We start from the raw sequence: 15,784 nt of genomic DNA, 5'->3' as shown, positions 1-15,784 counted from the left end.
TGTCCTGCCCTGCTCGCCACAATTGACAGTCTTTCTCTCAAGCAGCCCCCCCCCCCCCGCAATGACCTGAACTAATTTTGGTTTTGCCAGAAAAGGAAGTGATCTCTCTGGCCCTGCCCCCTCCCATTTTGGTGAAGTGAGCCAGTTTGGTGTGGTGGTGAAGTGCGCAGACTCTTCTCTGGGTTTGATTCCCCACTTGCAGCTGCTGGAATGGCCTTGGGTCAGCCAGAGCTCTTGCAGAAGTTGTCCTTGAAAGGGCAGTTTCTGAGAGAGCTCTTTCAGCCCCACCCACCTCACAGGGTGTCTGGTGGGGGGAGAATATATAAGAGATTGTAAGCCGCTCTGAGCCTCTAATTCTTTCTTATCAGACAAGTCAAGGCAGGCTCCCTGCAGTTCACTGTAGCTGCTGGACTGGCTGCAAAGGGAGGGGGGTGGGGAAGCTGGAGACACAATTAAATGGCTTTTGACTCAACAGGTTTCGCTCCTGAGCTTTATTAGTACTCCAGGCAGAGACCAGCCAGGGCCATGACTGAGGTTGTAAGACAAGTTTCAGAGGCACCAGTGTTTCTCCTTCTACAAAAAGCGCCCCCCTCCCCCATCCAACAAAGGGTGGCCAGAATTCCCCCCCTCCCACTCCAGCTATGGGAAGGGGCAGGGCGGACTCTGCTTGTGCGGGATCCTCCCCCTGTGGAAGGAAGAGCAGGCAGGACCAGAGAGGACAGGGGAGGCCAAGGCACAGCGTGGCCAAAGCCCTGAGAGGAGCGGGATCCTCCAACAGCGACTCTCCTGGGGGAGGGACACTGGCTCACAGGCCCCGGGGGAGGGGGAAAGATGTGTCCTGCCGGCCTGCCACCCAGACAGAGCAGTTTTCAAGGGCCACTTGGCTCAGAGGAGGAGGGGCCATCCAGAGCCACAGGAGGAGCTCACAGCACAATTCTGAAGGAGCTGAAAGAGAAGGGAGGCGAGAGCTGCTCAGGCTCGGGCGGGCTGGGGGCCCTCAGCCCCAGCCCCAGGAGCAGAACAGCAGGAGCTACCTTGGGAAGTCGGGCGAGCGCGAGATGATGTGCTGGAACTCAGAGAGGTTGATGGTCCCATCCTTGTCGATATCAGATTCTTCTAGGATCTGCAGGAAATGAGGCAGCCACGGAGAGAGCCACGGGTCAGAGCAGTGGGAGCCCCCACCCCCGCCAGGCCAGAACCAACACCCCCCCCCACCCGAGCCCTTACGTTCTGGAGGAGCTGGCCCATCTCCGTGGGGCTCAGCCGGCTCTCCTCTCCTTCTCCAGTCAGGCATTTCACCAGATTCTCCAGGTCTCTCTTGTCCAGAGTTCCATCATCATCGAAATCTCAAGGAAGGAAAAGGAGGAGAGAGTTTGCTTGTGTGGGAAAGGCTGCTGCACCTGAAGGACTCCCAGCTGGAGGCCGGACTCTGCTCAGGGCCTAGGCAACCCGCCTGCTCAGGTGGGAAGGGGCAGAGTCCAGAGGCCTGTCCCCTTCCTGGGACACACCGCAGCAGGCAACAGGCGAGGGACGGAGTAGCAACCGAGCTGCCGATGCAAGCGGGGCTAGATCCACGCGGCAGCTCCTTCAGTGGCATCTACAGATGATGGGGGGGTTTCTGCTATGCTGGAAAGGCCCCGCCCCACCAAAGTGACGCCACTTTGCTTTGGCTTTTCCTGAAAGAAGCTTAAGCTACTTCAGCCTCACAACAGCCCTGGGAGGCAGTCTGCCCTCTGGCCGGGGGTGAGGTGGCTTTCTGGTCCTTTGGAGAGAGACGGAGCCCCTGGATGTGTGCTTGTCTGTCCGCCCTGGCACCTGGGGGCCTCCTCACCAAAGATGCGGAAGGCGTAGTGGGACTTGATCTCTGGGGTGGCGGCATCACTGAAGACACTCAGCATGTCCAGGAAGTCCTCAAAGGACAGGCCGCCTTCCCCATCAGCGGCCGTGGAGAAGACCTGGCAGATCCGGTGGCAGAAGGGGTTTGCCTGCCAACACAAGAGGAGCCAGTGAGCGGCCCTTGGGCTCAAGGCTGCCACCCTCCCCCCCCCAGCCCAAGGGGGCAGCCTCACTAAAGCTGCGGAGGGGGTGGGGAGTGGACTGTTTTTCCTCCTAGAGGTAATACCGATGACAATGGAGGTGTTTCTGTCCCCCCAGAAATGAAGGGAAAGGTGTTTGTTCTCTGCTAGGGGTGCGCCCCTCCTTCCCCTGAGCCCCCGCGGTGGTGGTGGTGGTGACGGGGGAGAGCCCCAGTCCTGGCAGCTCCATGGGCGCAAGTGGCCCTTCTGCCCCTGGGGTTCTGCACCCCCCTCCCCCAAGGCCCAAAGCAACCTGGAGGGCATCCCCCCCTCCGAGAGGGGCCTCCCCACCCGCCCGGACCCCGCCCTACCCGCAACTCGGGCAGCGTCAGCATCTTGCTGGGGGGGAGCCGGGTGAGGAAGGCGCGGTCCCGCCCCTCCTTGGGCAGCAGCTCGCAGAAGCGCCGGTGAGCCCTGCAAAAGAACCAGAGACGCCTGCTTGCCTGGGCGGGGGGGCGCAGAGAGGCCCTCCACGCCCGGCCCGAGCAGAGCAGAGCTCCAGCCCCCCCCCCCGCCTCCCGCTCCCCGCGGGGCGCTACTCACAGCAAGATCTCCTGCTTGCTCAGGAAAGTCAGCTCCTGGGGGGGGGGGGGGAGAGTGTGAGTGAGGGAGCGATGGGGGGGGGGCTTCAGTCCGCCTCCCGGGAGCCCCCTCCACTCCACCGCACCCCCGTACCTGGTACTCGCTGAGCAAATCCCGCGGCAGGCGGCTTCCCGAGCCCCCCATGGCGGCGGAACCCCCGTCGGGTCTGCTTCCTCCTCCGCCCCCTCGACTGCCTGCGCCACCTCCCCGCCGCCGCCAAGTGCCCGGCCCTCCAGGGAGGCGGGACCGCCTTGCCCGCCCGCCCTCCCTCCGGCTTCAGCCCGGGCAGCGCCGGCGCCAGGCCGCGGAGGTCCCGTTGCCGCCTCTTCCTCCCTCGGGGCGGGACTTGGGTGGCGAGCGCGGCCTCCTCCTTCCCTCGAGGGGCTCTCGGGCGGCCTGATGGAGGCGGAGGCGGCAGCAGGAGCAGGCCCGGCCGAAGGGGCCCCCCGGCCGCTGCAAGAGGAGCAGGAGGCGGCGGCGGTCTTCGCCTACCGGCCGGCGGAGGACTTGGTGTGGGCGGCGGCGGGCCAGGCGTCGCCCTTCGACCGAGCGCTGCAGCGGGGCTGGGAGGAGCGGCTGGCGCGGGGCCTCTTCCGCTACCGGCTGGGGGAGCTGCAGACGCGGCGCCTGCCCGGGCCGCTGGGGCTGGTGGCGCAGCTGAACGTGCCGCGGGGCTCGGAGCGGCGGCGGCCGCAGGAGGTGCGCAGCGTCCGGCAGAGCTTCGACCCGGCGCAGTTCAACTTCACGCACATCCGGCCGGGCGAGGTGCTCTTCGCCCTGCAGCGGGTGGCGGCGGCCTCGTCGTCGCGGGTGCTGGTGGCCATCAACGTGAGCCCGCTGGAGTTCGGCCACGTGCTGCTGCTGCCGGAGCCGTCGCTGGGGCTGCCGCAGGTGCTGAGCGCCGAGGCCTTGCGCGCCGGCCTGGAGGCGCTGCTGCTGAGCGGCCAGCCGGGCTTCCGCGTGGGCTTCAACAGCCTGGGCGCCTTTGCCTCCGTCAACCACCTCCACCTGCACGCCTACTACCTGCCCTGGCAGCTGCCCGTCGAGGAGGCGCCCGCCCGGCCCCTGCGCCCCGAGGCCGGCCTCTACGTGCTGGAGCGCGGCGTCCCGGCCCCCGGCCTCCTCTTCTACAGCCCCGCCGGCCGGCCCCCGGGCCCCCTGGCGCGCCGCGTCTGCCGCCTCACCGACCACCTGGCCCGCGGCGACGTGGCCCACAACCTCTTCGCCACGCGGGGCGCCGCGCCCGAGGGGGGGCCGCCGGGCGCTCGGCCGGGCCTCCGCGTCCTCCTGTGGCCCCGCCAGGCTTCCTTCGGCGCCAAGCAGGAGGCCGCCTTCAACGTGGCCCTCTGCGAACTGGCCGGCCACCTGCCCGTCAAGACGGCCCAAGACTTCCACGCCCTCTCCGAGGCCGCGGCCCTCCGCCTCATCCGCCGCTGCCTCCTGCCCCCGCCCCGCTGGGCCCGCCTGCAGCAGGAGCTGGCCGACCTCCTCCCCCCGCCCTGCGACGGCGCCCAAGACGACTGACCCCAGCCCGCCCGCCCGCCCCGCGTGTGTTGGACATTCGAGTGCATGGGCCCATCCGTGTCCCGGGGGCTGCAGGGGGAAGCGCCAGGCCGTCGAGGCGCACGGGACGCAGCAGCTCGACCCGTCCATGTCCCCGAGCGGGGCGCAGGAAGGGTCGGCTTTGCAGCGGGGCGCCCACGCCTCCTCCGAGGCCCTTCTGGGCAGCCGAGAGCGGAACCTCCACGTCACGTGGCGGAAAGCCCGCCCCCCCCGCCGGACGTCCGGCTTCCGTGCAGGGGAGGGGCCTGCGCGCGGAGGGCGAGCCAATGAGGAGCGCGAGAGCGCCTTCGTCACAGAGGAGGCGCCGCATTGTCTCGCGAAGGGGCGGGGCCGGGCGTCACCATGGCGACAGCGTCCGGGCCCGAGGCCCAGGCGCCGCCGCCCCCTCAGAGAAGCCGCGCGGGGCCGGTGAGGGGGCGGAGCCGGGGCCGGCGGGTGGGGCCAAGGGGCGGCCGGCCTCTCTGCGCCGAGGGGGCGGGGCGCTGCTCCGGGCAGGCCGGGGGACCCCCTCCACACAGCCCCTCCCTCCCGGCGGGACCGGGAGACCTCCCGGAATCGAGCCCCACCCCCGAATCTCCACCTGGAGTTGGCACCCCCGCAAGCATCCAGCTGCCCTGCCCTGGGCCGAGCCAGTGCTTCACAGAGGAGCCTCGCGGAATGCTTGAGAGCCACGAGACAGGCAGGCAGGGAGGGAGAGGTGGGAAGAAAGCAACTTGTATTTAGTACATTCTCCAAGCTGCTGCTGGCTTAGATTGGAAAAGTGATTTAAAGAGAGAAATGCCTTCTCCAGGCTGGCTGATGGGAGAGCCACGCAATATGTGTGAAAGAGCCACCTTGGCCACCCCTGCTCTAAGCTGAGTTAGCGTGAGCCCCCTCACAGACTTTTAGCCTCCAGCTCACACATTCTTGCCTTAGCTCAGGAAGGATGACCCCGGAGCATGCTAATTTCTGCAGCAGCTCACAACTTTAATGGCAGTAGCTCACAAAGCAGACTTTTTGCTCCCAAGACTCTGCAGCTTAGAGGGCACATTGCCCCCAACCTTCTTGGCCGAGAGGGGGAGGAAGAGGACGGAGGGGTTCTGCAAGGCTGGCTGGGCCCCTCTCTGAGTCTTCCCCCGTCTGCCCTTTGCTCCCCCGTCTGCCAGAGCGCCTGAGAGGATGAAGATCAGCGCAGAAGAAAGCAGTGAGTCTGAGAACGAAACAGACGAGGATGAAGATGAAGAGGAGGAAGAGGAGGAGGCAGCGGCCGGGGGCCTCTCGGATGACTTTGCCAAGGCATGTCTGAAGGAGGAGGTGGAGGAGGAGGAGAAAGCTTCCGCCAGCAAGCCACCAGACCTCACTCCAGGGCACAAAAGCAAGGCAGACGGCATGAATGACCAGCCAGGGGTGTCCCTGATAGACCTGGAGGAGGAGGTGCCCGAGGAGTGGGATGTGGAACACGCAAGAAGGAAGAAAAAGAAAAAGTGCAGGCGAGTCTCCCCATCCCCTGTGCCCCAGATTCTCACGCAGGCGCCCCAGCATGCAGGCTGCAGTCTCCCTTCTCTTCAGGTTTGGAGGAGGGCTGGGGATGCAGCCCTCCTTCCTGTGCCTTTGGAGAGGGGGGGTGGGTAGCCTTGAAGTCTGCTGTTCCTTTGCTGCACTGAACCCTTGCTTTCTGGATTCCAGGATCCTGTCCATCAACTTGTCTTGCTGCAAGTATGAAAGTGGTAAGTTAAGAGCTGCAGTTTGGCACTTTCCCCTCTAGCCAGGCAGCCTTGTGCAGGGACAGACTGGGGAGCCACCACTGGGCAACCAGGACTAGGAGGCCTGGGGTTCATACCCTAGAGGAGCGGCTTTTTGGGCCCCGCTAGCAACGTTTCTTGCCGCCCTGTTGTGTTGGCTCCAGTTCTGTAGCCCTCTCTGTGACCACGAGTCCCAACCCTTCTGCACTCCTTCCCCTCCTGCTTTTGCTGCAGTGCGGCGTGCAGCTCGGCGTTGCGGCCTCAAAGAAGTAGGCGAAGATGAGGAGTGGACAGTGTACTGGACTGACTGCTCCGTCTCACTGGAGCGTGTCATGGACATGAAGAGGTTCCAGGTACTTCAGAGAAGGAGCAGGCCGGCTGCGTCTCCCTTAGCCTGCGAGCCTGGAGAGGACAGGGCACCTCTGTTCCTTTTGCTGCCGCCCCCCGCCCTTAGAAATCCCTGATGCAAATCTGCACACTCATTAGAGGCACCCCCTCCACCCCCTGCTTGGACTGTCTGCGCTGTTGCTCTTGCCAGAAGTGAGGGGCCTCCATCTTGGAGTCTGCAAAACGAAACCACACTGGCATCCTACATATTAACAAATTCATTAAGACATGCATTGTCTGCCTTCTTCCCAGGGGCTCAAGGCAGATTATGCATAGAGAATCAATACAGTCAACACAGTGGGACATTCAATACACAGCACCTTAGGATTTCAGGTGTCTGGAACCACCCAGAAATCTAAAAGAAACACTGAAACATATTGACATGACAGTAAAGCAGTGCAAAAATTAGGCAGTGCCATCCCACTTGGAGTAGGTTAGAGGCTGCAATTCCTAATCCTTTATCCAAGGAAGTCTGAGCACCATTTAGTACCATGTGACCCTCTTACCTTTGCAGAAAAGGCCTCTTGGGTCATTGTTTTTCCTGATTTGCAGAAATCCAGGAAAGTGGGAGGCCACCTGACCTCCTTGGGTGGAGAGGAGAGGAGAGTCCATCAGAGCCATGCAGATGCAAGGGGGAAATGGAAACTGACTCAACAGACCCAGGATGCAAAATGCAAATGCATACAAACAACCTATTTATAGCTGTAGGCCATATTTGCCCAGTTCATTTAAGACGCAGTGTAAAAATGCCAACTCAACTCTAATTGAATGTTAAGTTTGCTGATAAGTTTCTTGACAGAGTCTCCTTTTTTAGTTATTCCTCTATGCATTACAGACATCTAGGGTTGCCAACCTCCAGGTGGGGCCTGGAGATCTCCCCCTTTTACAACCGATCTCCAGCTGGCAGAGATCAGCTCCCCTGGAAAAAATGGCTGCTTGGAAGAGCCCCTCCCCTCCACAAACCCCGCCCTCTCCCAGATCCACCCCCAAAGTCTCCAGGTATTTTCGGCACAAACCTTTTGTTCGCTCCGTGGGTAGTCCCACTCCACGTGGTCGCTCTCCTGCTCTCACTTTCTTTCAGAAGATCAACCATTTCCCAGGCATGGCCGAGATCTGCCGCAAAGACCTCCTGGCCCGCAACCTCAACCGCATGCTCAAGCTCTTCCCCAAGGAGTACTGTATCTTCCCTCGCACCTGGTGCTTGCCCGCAGAGTGAGTGTCCCCCCAGGGAATCCCGCAGGAACGGGGAGGGGGATTGCCTGGGCAGCAAAGACATGCCTGTGATTGGGTTGGCTTCTCACTGGGCAGCTACGGGGACTTCCAAGCCTATGGGCGAATGCGGAAGAACAGGACATACATCTGCAAGCCAGACAGCGGCTGCCAAGGGCGGGGCATCTTCATGACACGCAACCCCAAGGAGATCAAGCACGGCGAGCACATGATCTGCCAGCAGTACATCAACAAGGTGGGCTCTGGGCCCCCTTCCCTGCCCTCCTAGCAGGCCTCAGATTCAGCTCCTGATGCTCCCCCTCTCCTCCTCCCCACCTTGCCCATGGAATAGTAGGGGCAGCTGCATAACAATCCCTGGATGAGCACCACCTTTTCCTACAAAGCGACCCCTGCCTCCTCGCTTAGCTCAGCTGGTGCAGCTCCCACCCACCCTCGCCCACAGTCCCTCCTCGGCTTGTCTCCTTGCAGCCCTTCCTCATTGACGGCTTCAAGTTTGACATGCGCATCTACGTTCTGGTCACTTCCTGTGACCCGCTGAAAATTTTTATTTATGAGGAGGGGCTGGCCCGCTTTGCCACCATGAGGTACATCGAGCCCAGCAGCAGCAACCTGGTAAAGAAGGAGCGTTCCCCAGGAGCGGCATAGGTTTGGGAGGGCAGTTACCTAACTGGCGGTGCTGTCTGGCTGGGAGTGCCACGTGCCACCCACGGGTGGTTCAGAGCAGAGCACCCGGGATCCGCAGGCTTCTCGGCTTCCAGGGCCTCCCTCTCCTTCCTGGGAAGAGGCTGAGCTGGCTGGGCCATGCACCCACCACAGCACCAAGCAGCTGCCGCCCCGGGCAGGGCTAGAACAGGCCCCCCAGAGGGGGTGGATGGGGAGGTGGGCAAAGGCTGCTGTCCTGGGAGAGGAGTAGCCCTTCCTGCCATCTGTCCCTCAGGATGACATCTGCATGCACCTGACCAACTACGCCATCAACAAGCACAATGAGAACTTTGTTCGGGATGAGAACACAGGCAGTAAGAGGTATTGCCACTGGCCGAGGCACTGCAGAGAAGAAAGGAGACATTTGCAAGCGATCGATCAGCGCCTGGCTGCTGCGCTCCTTCTGGGGGAGCGGGGTGGGAGGGCATCACTGGGCAAGGAAATGGAGCCCAGGCTCCAGCAGATGTGGGTTCTGGCTCCTAGCTTGGCTCATGGGCCTCTGCATTTACTCCCCCCCCCCCCAGAGGAGGCTGGGCACAGCCATCGTAGCCACCTCCGTCTCCCGTTCAGGGCCCTCTGGGGCAGGCGCCATCACGCAAGGCACCCAAGGCTGCAATGCTAGCAAGGCCCACAGAGACAGATTGGGGATGGGGCTTGGTAGGTCTGAGCTGGGGCTGCTCCACTAGCAGGCAGCTTTGACACCTACCCCCATTTGCTTCCCCCCCACACACACACACAGGAAGCTGTCCACGCTGAAGGCCTGGATGCGGGAGCACGGCTACGACACGGCCGAGTTGTGGCATGACATCGAAGACATCATCATCAAGACCCTGATTGCTGCCCACCCGGTGCTGAAGCACAACTACCGCACCTGCTTCCCCAACCACATCTCGGGCTGCGCCTGCTTCGAGATCCTCGGCTTCGATATCCTCTTGGACAGGAAGCTTAAGCCCTGGCTCTTGGAGGTGAATGGGGCCCCCTCTGTCCTCTCGCCCAGCCAAGCACCTGCCCGCCCTCCCACCCCCAGGCAGGCCTCCCTGGCAGGCCTCTCTCTGCTCCTCCCTTGCATGCAACATCTGGGCCCCTGCTCCTTCCTTGCATGCAACATCTGGGCCCCTGCTCCTTCCTTGCATGCAACATCTGGGCCTCTGCTCCTTCCTTGCATGCAACATCTGGGCCCCTGCTCCTTCCTTGCATGCAACATCTGGGCCTCTGCTCCTTCCTTGCATGCAACATTTGGGCCCCTGCTCCTTCCTTGCATGCAACATCTGGGCCTCTGCTCCTTCCTTGCATGCAACATTTGGGCTCCTGCTCCTTCCTTGCATGCAACATCTGGGCCTCTGCTCCTTCCTTGCATGCAACATCTGGGCCTCTCTGCTCCTTGGAGAGCCAGTTTGGTGTAGTGGTTAAGTGTGCAGACTCTTATCTGGGAGAACTGGGTTTGATTCCCCACTCCTCCACTTGGAACTGCTGGAATGGCCTTGGGTTAGCCATAGCTCTCTTGTCTGGGAGAACCGAGTTGGATTCCCCACTCCTTCACTTGCACCTGCTGGCATGGCCTTGGGTCACCCAGAGCTCTGGCAGAGGTTGTCCTTGAAAGGGCAGCTGCTGTGAGAGCCCTCTCCAGGCCCACCCACCTCACAGGGTGCCTGTTGTGGGGGAGGAAGGTAAAGGAGATTGTGAGCTGCTCTGAGACTCTTCGGAGTGGAGGGTGGGATATAAATCCAATATCTTCTTCCTTGCGTGCAACATCTGGGCCTCTCTGCTCCTTCCTTGCATGCAACATCTGGGCCTCTGCTCCTTCCTTGCATGCAACATCTGGGCCTCTCTGCTCCTTCCTTGCACACAACATCTGGGCCCCTGCTCCTTCCTTGCATGCAACATCTGGGCCCCTGCTCCTTCCTTGCACACAACATCTGGGCTCTGCTCCTTCCTTGCACACAACATCTGGGCCCCTGCTCCTTCCTTGCACGCAACATCTGGGCCTCTGCTCCTTCCTTGCATGCAACATCTGGGCCTCTCTGCTCCTTGGAGAGCCAGTTTGGTGTAGTGGTTAAGTGTGCAGACTCTTATCTGGGAGAACTGGGTTTGATTCCCCACTCCTCCACTTGGAACTGCTAGCATGGCCTTGGGTCAGCCAGAGCTCTCTTGTCTGGGAGAACCGAGTTGGATTCCCCACTCCTCCACTTGCAGTTGCTGGAATGGCCTTGGGTCACCCAGAGCTCTGGCAGAGGTTGTCCTTGAAAGGGCAGCTGCTGGGAGAGCCCTCTCCAGCCCCACCCACCTCACAGGGTGTCTGTTATGGGGGAGGAAGGTAAAGGAGATTGTGAGCTGCTCTGAGACTCTTCGGAGTGGAGGGTGGGATATAAATCCAATATCTTCTTCCTTGCGTGCAACATCTGGGCCTCTCTGCGCCTTCCTTGCACTCAGCATCGAGGCCTCTTCTCCTTTCTTGCACGCAACATCTGGGCCTCTCTGCTCCTCCCTCGCATACAGCAGCTGGGCACTCTTCTTCCCTGTACACAACATCTGGGCCTCTGCCCCTCTCCCGCACGCAACATCTACGCCTCTTCTTCCTTGTGTGCAACATCTGGGCCTCAGCCTCCCCTGCATGCAACATCTGTGCCCCCTTGCGCACATCTGTGCCTCTCCACCCTCCCTCACATGCAACATCTGGGCTTCCTCCGTGCAACATCTGTGCCTCTTCATTGCGCACGTGACATCTGGGCCTCTCTCTGCTCCTTCCTTGCGTACAACTTCTGGGCCTCCCTGCTCATTCCTTGTGCGCAACATCTGGGTTTCCCTGCTCGTTCCTTTCACACATCTGCCTCCCCGCTCTCCCTTGCATGCAACATCTGGGCCTCTCTGCTCCTTCCTTGCACACATCTGTGCCTCTGCTTTCCCCTGCATGCAACATCTGGGCCTCTCTCTGCTCCTTCCTTTCATGCAACATCTGCGCCTCTCTGCTCCTTCCTTGCACACATCTGGGCCTCTCTGCTTTTCCCCTGCATGCAACATCTAGGGCTCCCTGTCTTCCTTGCATGCAACATCTGGACCTCCCTGCTCCTCCCTTGCACACATCTGTGCTTCCCTGCTCTTCCTTGCATGCAACATCTGGGCATCTCTGCTCCTTCCTTGCATGCAACATCTGGGCCTCTGCTCCTTCCTTGCACACATCTGTGCCTCCCCGCTCTTCCTTGCATGCAACATCTGGGCCTCTCTGCTCCTTGAGTGCTGAGCTGGAGCTGCAGAATGTCCTCAGGCCCCCACAGGTTAGCGAAGCAGTCGCAGCACACCCATTGGGGGCCACCTGGTGGGTTCCACATTTTGCAGCACCTCCCTCCCCCTGCCCCACCCTGTTTCAGGCCCTGCAGTCCCCAAGGAAGATGCTCCTGAGCCCCTTCTGCGCGACCCCCCTGCTTGTGCAGCATCTGGTCAGGCAGAGCAGGTTCTGTGGCTGGGAGTGCAAGCACCAGTCCTGCCGTCCCAGATGCCAGGACAAGGACGGGGGGTGGGGCTGAGCTGCTCTTCCCTTCCAGGTCAACCACTCTCCCAGCTTCACCACCGACTCCCGGCTGGACCGAGAAGTGAAAGACGCCCTGCTCTGCGATGCCATCAATCTGGTCAACTTGCGGGCTTGTGACAAGAAGAAGGTCCTGGAGGAGGAGAAGAGGCGGGTCAAGGAGCGCCTGCTCCAAGCTCACCAGCCTCCGCGGGAAGCCAGGTGAGGCCGCAGGGAAGGAGGAGGAGCTGCCTGGCTGGCCTGGGGAAGCAGCAGCAGCGAAGAGGGGCTGACTATGGCTCTTCCCTAGCCCAGAGAGAGGCTGGGCCTTAGGGCAAATGGGGGGAAGAGGGCACTTTTGGGCTAGCCCACCAGAGATGGGGAGGAAGCCAACCGCAGCACTCGCAAGACTCTGGAGGCATCTCCCTTGCTGAACCTTTGCTCTGCCCCTCCCTGCCCCAGACGCGAACAGCTGGAGAGCAGCCAGGCTGCCTGGCTGGCCCAGGCAGAAAAGTATGAGGACAGCCACCTGGGGGGCTACCGACGCATCTTCCCAGCACGTGGCACGGAGAAGTACACACCTTTCTTCAAGCACAGCGGATCCCTCTTCCAGGAGACAGTGGCCTCCAAGGCCAGGGAAGAATGCGCCAGGTATCTGGGCGGCAGCAGCAGCGGTGGGGGGGGGGGGGCAGGGGGAGCAAGCCCTCCCTCTGCTCCTGCCTCCCCACGCACACACTGCACGATGGTGTCCCTGGCAGGCAACAGCTGGAGGAGATCCGCCAGAAGCAAGAGCAGAAGGACAGCCCAGCTGGGAAGAAGAAAAGGGAGGCGAAGGAGACCCTGCAAGGCGAATCTGCTGGGGAGAAGCCCCACGAGAAGGGCAGGGCAAAGCCTGCTCTCTCGCGGGTGGCTGGCAGCCACAGCAAGACCTGGAACCCAAAGGTGCACAGCCAGAGGGAGGGAGGGGGGCCCAGGCCCCATGTGGTTTCGGGCCTCACCCAGGACACAAACTCCTTGCTGCCATCCATTTCCACTGGCTGGATCCTTCCCCTGCCTTGCTGTTTTCCCGCTTTCTCCTGCCTGCTGATCTGGTCTGGGAGGCCCTGTAGAGTGCTTGGGCTGAGCTGTGCCCACGACCAGGCCGGGGCAGGGCCTCTTGCCTGCTCAGGTGTGGCTTCCCCACAACTGCCTTGCTCTAGGCCAGAGGGGAGAGCAGGGAATCCTTGGCTGGCAGGTACAGGGATGGGAGAGCAGTGCCAAGTGGTGGAAGTTCTACTCTGCAGGACTGACTGAGAGGCAGCTTTGACCTGGGGTGTTCCTCCCCCCCCCCCAGATGTCCTCTTTGCCGTATGACATCATGACTCCCCAACCGATCGTGGAGGAAGAGGAAGTGGAGAGGGTGAAAGCCCTTTTGCGGCGTGAGAACCTCATCCGGGGTCTGGGCATCGTCGAACAGCTGACCCGCCTGCTCCGGAACGCAGAACCCCCGCCCATGGAGCTCCAGAAGCCCCACATCAAGATCTCTGAAATCCAGGTGGGAACAGAAGAACGAGAGAAGCCATGTTGGATCAGGATGGACCATTGGCCATGTTGGATCAGGCCAATGCTCCATCCAGTCCAACACTCTGTGTCACACAGTGGCCAAAATTGGAAAATTGGAGTTGGAAAATTCAGATAGCATCTCTTCTAGTTCCTTCCCCCACCCAAAGACAACAATCTCTCCCCTGATCCATTGACACAAACCAGATAATTTCAAACTATCACACATATATATGTGTGTGTGTGTATGTGTGTATATATATATATATATATATATATATATATATATACACACACACACACACACTGTGGCTAATAGCCACTGATGGACCTCTACTCCATATTTTTATCTAACCTCCTCTTGAAGCTGGCTATGCTTGTAGCCGCCACCACCTCCTGTGGCAGTGAATTCCACATATTAATCACCCTTTGGGTGAAGAAGTACTTCCTTTTATCCGTTCCAACCAGACTGATCAGCAATTTCATCGAATGCGCACGAGTTCTTGTATTGTGAGAAAGGGAGAAAAGGACTTCTTTCTCTACCTTCTCCATCCCATGCATAATCTTGTAAATCTCTATCATGTCACCCCGCAGTCGATGTTTCTCCAAGCTAAAGAGCCCCAAGTATTTTAACCTTTCTTCATAGGGAAAGTGTTCCAAACCTTTAATCATTCTAGTTGCCCTTTTCTGCACATTTTCCAATGCTATAATATCCTTTTTGAGGTGCGGTGACCAGAACTGCACACAGTACTCCAAATGAGACCACACCATCGATCTATACAGGGGCATTATGATACTGGCTGATTGGTTTTCAATTCCCTTCCTAATAATTCCCAGCATGGCGTTGGCCTTTTTTATTGCAATCGCACACTGTCTTGACATTTTCAGTGAGTTATCTACCACGACCCCAAGATCTCTCTCTTGGTCAGTCTCTGCCAGTTCACACCCCATCAACTTGTATTTGTAGCTGGGATTCTTGGCCCCAATGTGCATTACTTTGCACTTGGCCACATTGAACCGCATCTGCCACGTTGACGCCCACTCACCCAGCCTCAACAGATCCCTTTGGAGTGCCTCACAATCCTCTCTGGTTCTCACCACCCTGAAGCGGCAGCCTTTGGAGAACCCCTGACTCATGTCAGGCGGTCTCCACCAGGGCCAGGATCAGAAGAGCCTTGCAGGAGGGCAGCAACAGGGCCCAGAGGTTGCCGCCCTTCCCAGAGATGGCTTCCGAGCACTGGCATTCGGAGGCTGACTGCCCCTGGCTATGGAGGATCTCCTAACTCCCCTTGGCTGGACTCTCCTCCAGGAACCAGCTGAACCCCTCCCCTTTCAGAGCAGCCTGTGGCTTCTGTCCAGCAGCAAGGCCTCTAGGAAAGGCAAGGTGGGCATCTGCCTGCTCTAGCAGCATCCTGGCTGATGTGGGGCTGAGCGGGACATCTCCCCTGGGCTGGGGCACTCTCCACACCTGTCTCCTCAGAGCCTGACCTCCCAGGAAGGACGGGGGACGCAGTGCTGTGAGAGAGCTTTCAGGGGCCTCAGCAGTGCTAAAGGGGTTGTAAGCGAGGAAGGGGGATACAGCCAGGAGGAGAGCGATCCTCTAGCCCCTTTCTGGCCTTTCCCCCCAGCCTCACTTTCTGCAGGAGCACTTCAGCAGCCGGGACCCGCAGCCCCTGATGACCCTCATCCCCCTCTCCTTCCAAGAGCTGGGGAAGCAGATCATGCAGCCGCCACCCCTGGAGCGGGTCCAGCTGCTGGGCAACCAAGGCTTCATCCCCACCCTCCTCAGTGCCCTGTCTGGCCCGGAGGCCTCCTACACCTCCCACTACAAGCCGCAGCTCCACCTCCAGCACCCCAAGAACATGAGCTGGCTGGGCACGGCCATGGGGGGTGAGCCCTGCACTGTGGCCCGCATGCTGAAGGTGGGGGGCCGGCGGTTCACCAGTGCCAAGAACAAGGCTGAAGGCAGTGAGTACCACGGGCAGCCCCACCCCCCTGCTGCTAGCCTGGCCAGGCGGCTCAGGAACTGCAGGGCTGGGGTGGGGGGAGGGTGGCTGGTTGGCTGCCTGCAAGCATCTGGCCAGGTGGGAGGGAGGGAGGGGGGCACCAGCCTGGATCTGAGGGCATTCCCTGCCCGCCCGTCCCCCTGCTGCACCCAGAGAGAGCCCAGCGGCCAGTCCTCAGAGCCAGGCGGAGGAGATGATAGCTGCGCTCAGCCGTCTCGCTTCTCTCTTGCAGGCAGCCCGGCCAGCAGGAGGCCGCTGTACCTGAGCGCGGGCTCGCTGAGCTGCCTCTCTCAGGCCGGCAGAGCCCCCGCCGGCCACTTGTACAGCACCTTCCCCTTCCCGTCCGGCTCGGCCCCCTTCAACCGCACCGATGCACTCGGCCTGGCCATCAACTCTGCCTCAGCCCCACTCCTCCGGCGCACCACCCCGCTCCGCTCCAGCCACACGGCCGCGCTGAACCTCAGCCAGCCCAGGTAA

General features: G+C 60.8%; 3 protein-coding genes across 3 annotated transcripts; 2 read left to right on the top strand and 1 right to left on the bottom strand.

Moving 5' to 3' along the window:
• Window positions 1-476: 476 nt before the first annotated feature.
• CIB1 (calcium and integrin binding 1) lies at window positions 477-2,929 on the bottom strand. Its single transcript, XM_060259955.1, has 7 exons — window positions 2,751-2,929; window positions 2,619-2,653; window positions 2,387-2,489; window positions 1,832-1,985; window positions 1,228-1,346; window positions 1,035-1,123; window positions 477-945 (listed from the first exon to the last, which is right to left on the bottom strand). The coding sequence occupies exons 1-7, from the start codon at window positions 2,799-2,801 to the stop codon at window positions 924-926; spliced, it is 573 nt and encodes a 190-aa protein (XP_060115938.1). The 5' UTR covers window positions 2,802-2,929; the 3' UTR covers window positions 477-923.
• A 127-nt stretch (window positions 2,930-3,056) lies between these two features.
• Window positions 3,057-4,181, top strand: GDPGP1 (GDP-D-glucose phosphorylase 1). Its single transcript, XM_060260352.1, has one exon. The coding sequence runs from the start codon at window positions 3,057-3,059 to the stop codon at window positions 4,179-4,181; it is 1,125 nt and encodes a 374-aa protein (XP_060116335.1).
• A 1,707-nt stretch (window positions 4,182-5,888) lies between these two features.
• TTLL13 (tubulin tyrosine ligase like 13) lies at window positions 5,889-15,784 on the top strand. The gene is made up of 13 exons (XM_060260269.1): window positions 5,889-5,926; window positions 6,176-6,294; window positions 7,410-7,540; window positions 7,637-7,793; window positions 8,027-8,170; window positions 8,496-8,581; window positions 9,000-9,225; window positions 11,800-11,984; window positions 12,225-12,413; window positions 12,521-12,704; window positions 13,096-13,296; window positions 14,930-15,269; window positions 15,540-15,784. Exons 2-13 carry the CDS (start codon window positions 6,274-6,276, stop codon window positions 15,782-15,784), a joined length of 2,109 nt encoding a protein of 702 aa, XP_060116252.1. The 5' UTR covers window positions 5,889-5,926; window positions 6,176-6,273.

The sequence above is a fragment of the Heteronotia binoei genome, chromosome 19 (assembly GCF_032191835.1).
Source record: "Heteronotia binoei isolate CCM8104 ecotype False Entrance Well chromosome 19, APGP_CSIRO_Hbin_v1, whole genome shotgun sequence".
NCBI lineage: Eukaryota > Metazoa > Chordata > Lepidosauria > Squamata > Gekkonidae > Heteronotia > Heteronotia binoei.
The sequence above is the reverse complement of the archived record's forward strand: the minus strand, read 5'-3'. Positions and strand labels throughout refer to the sequence as shown.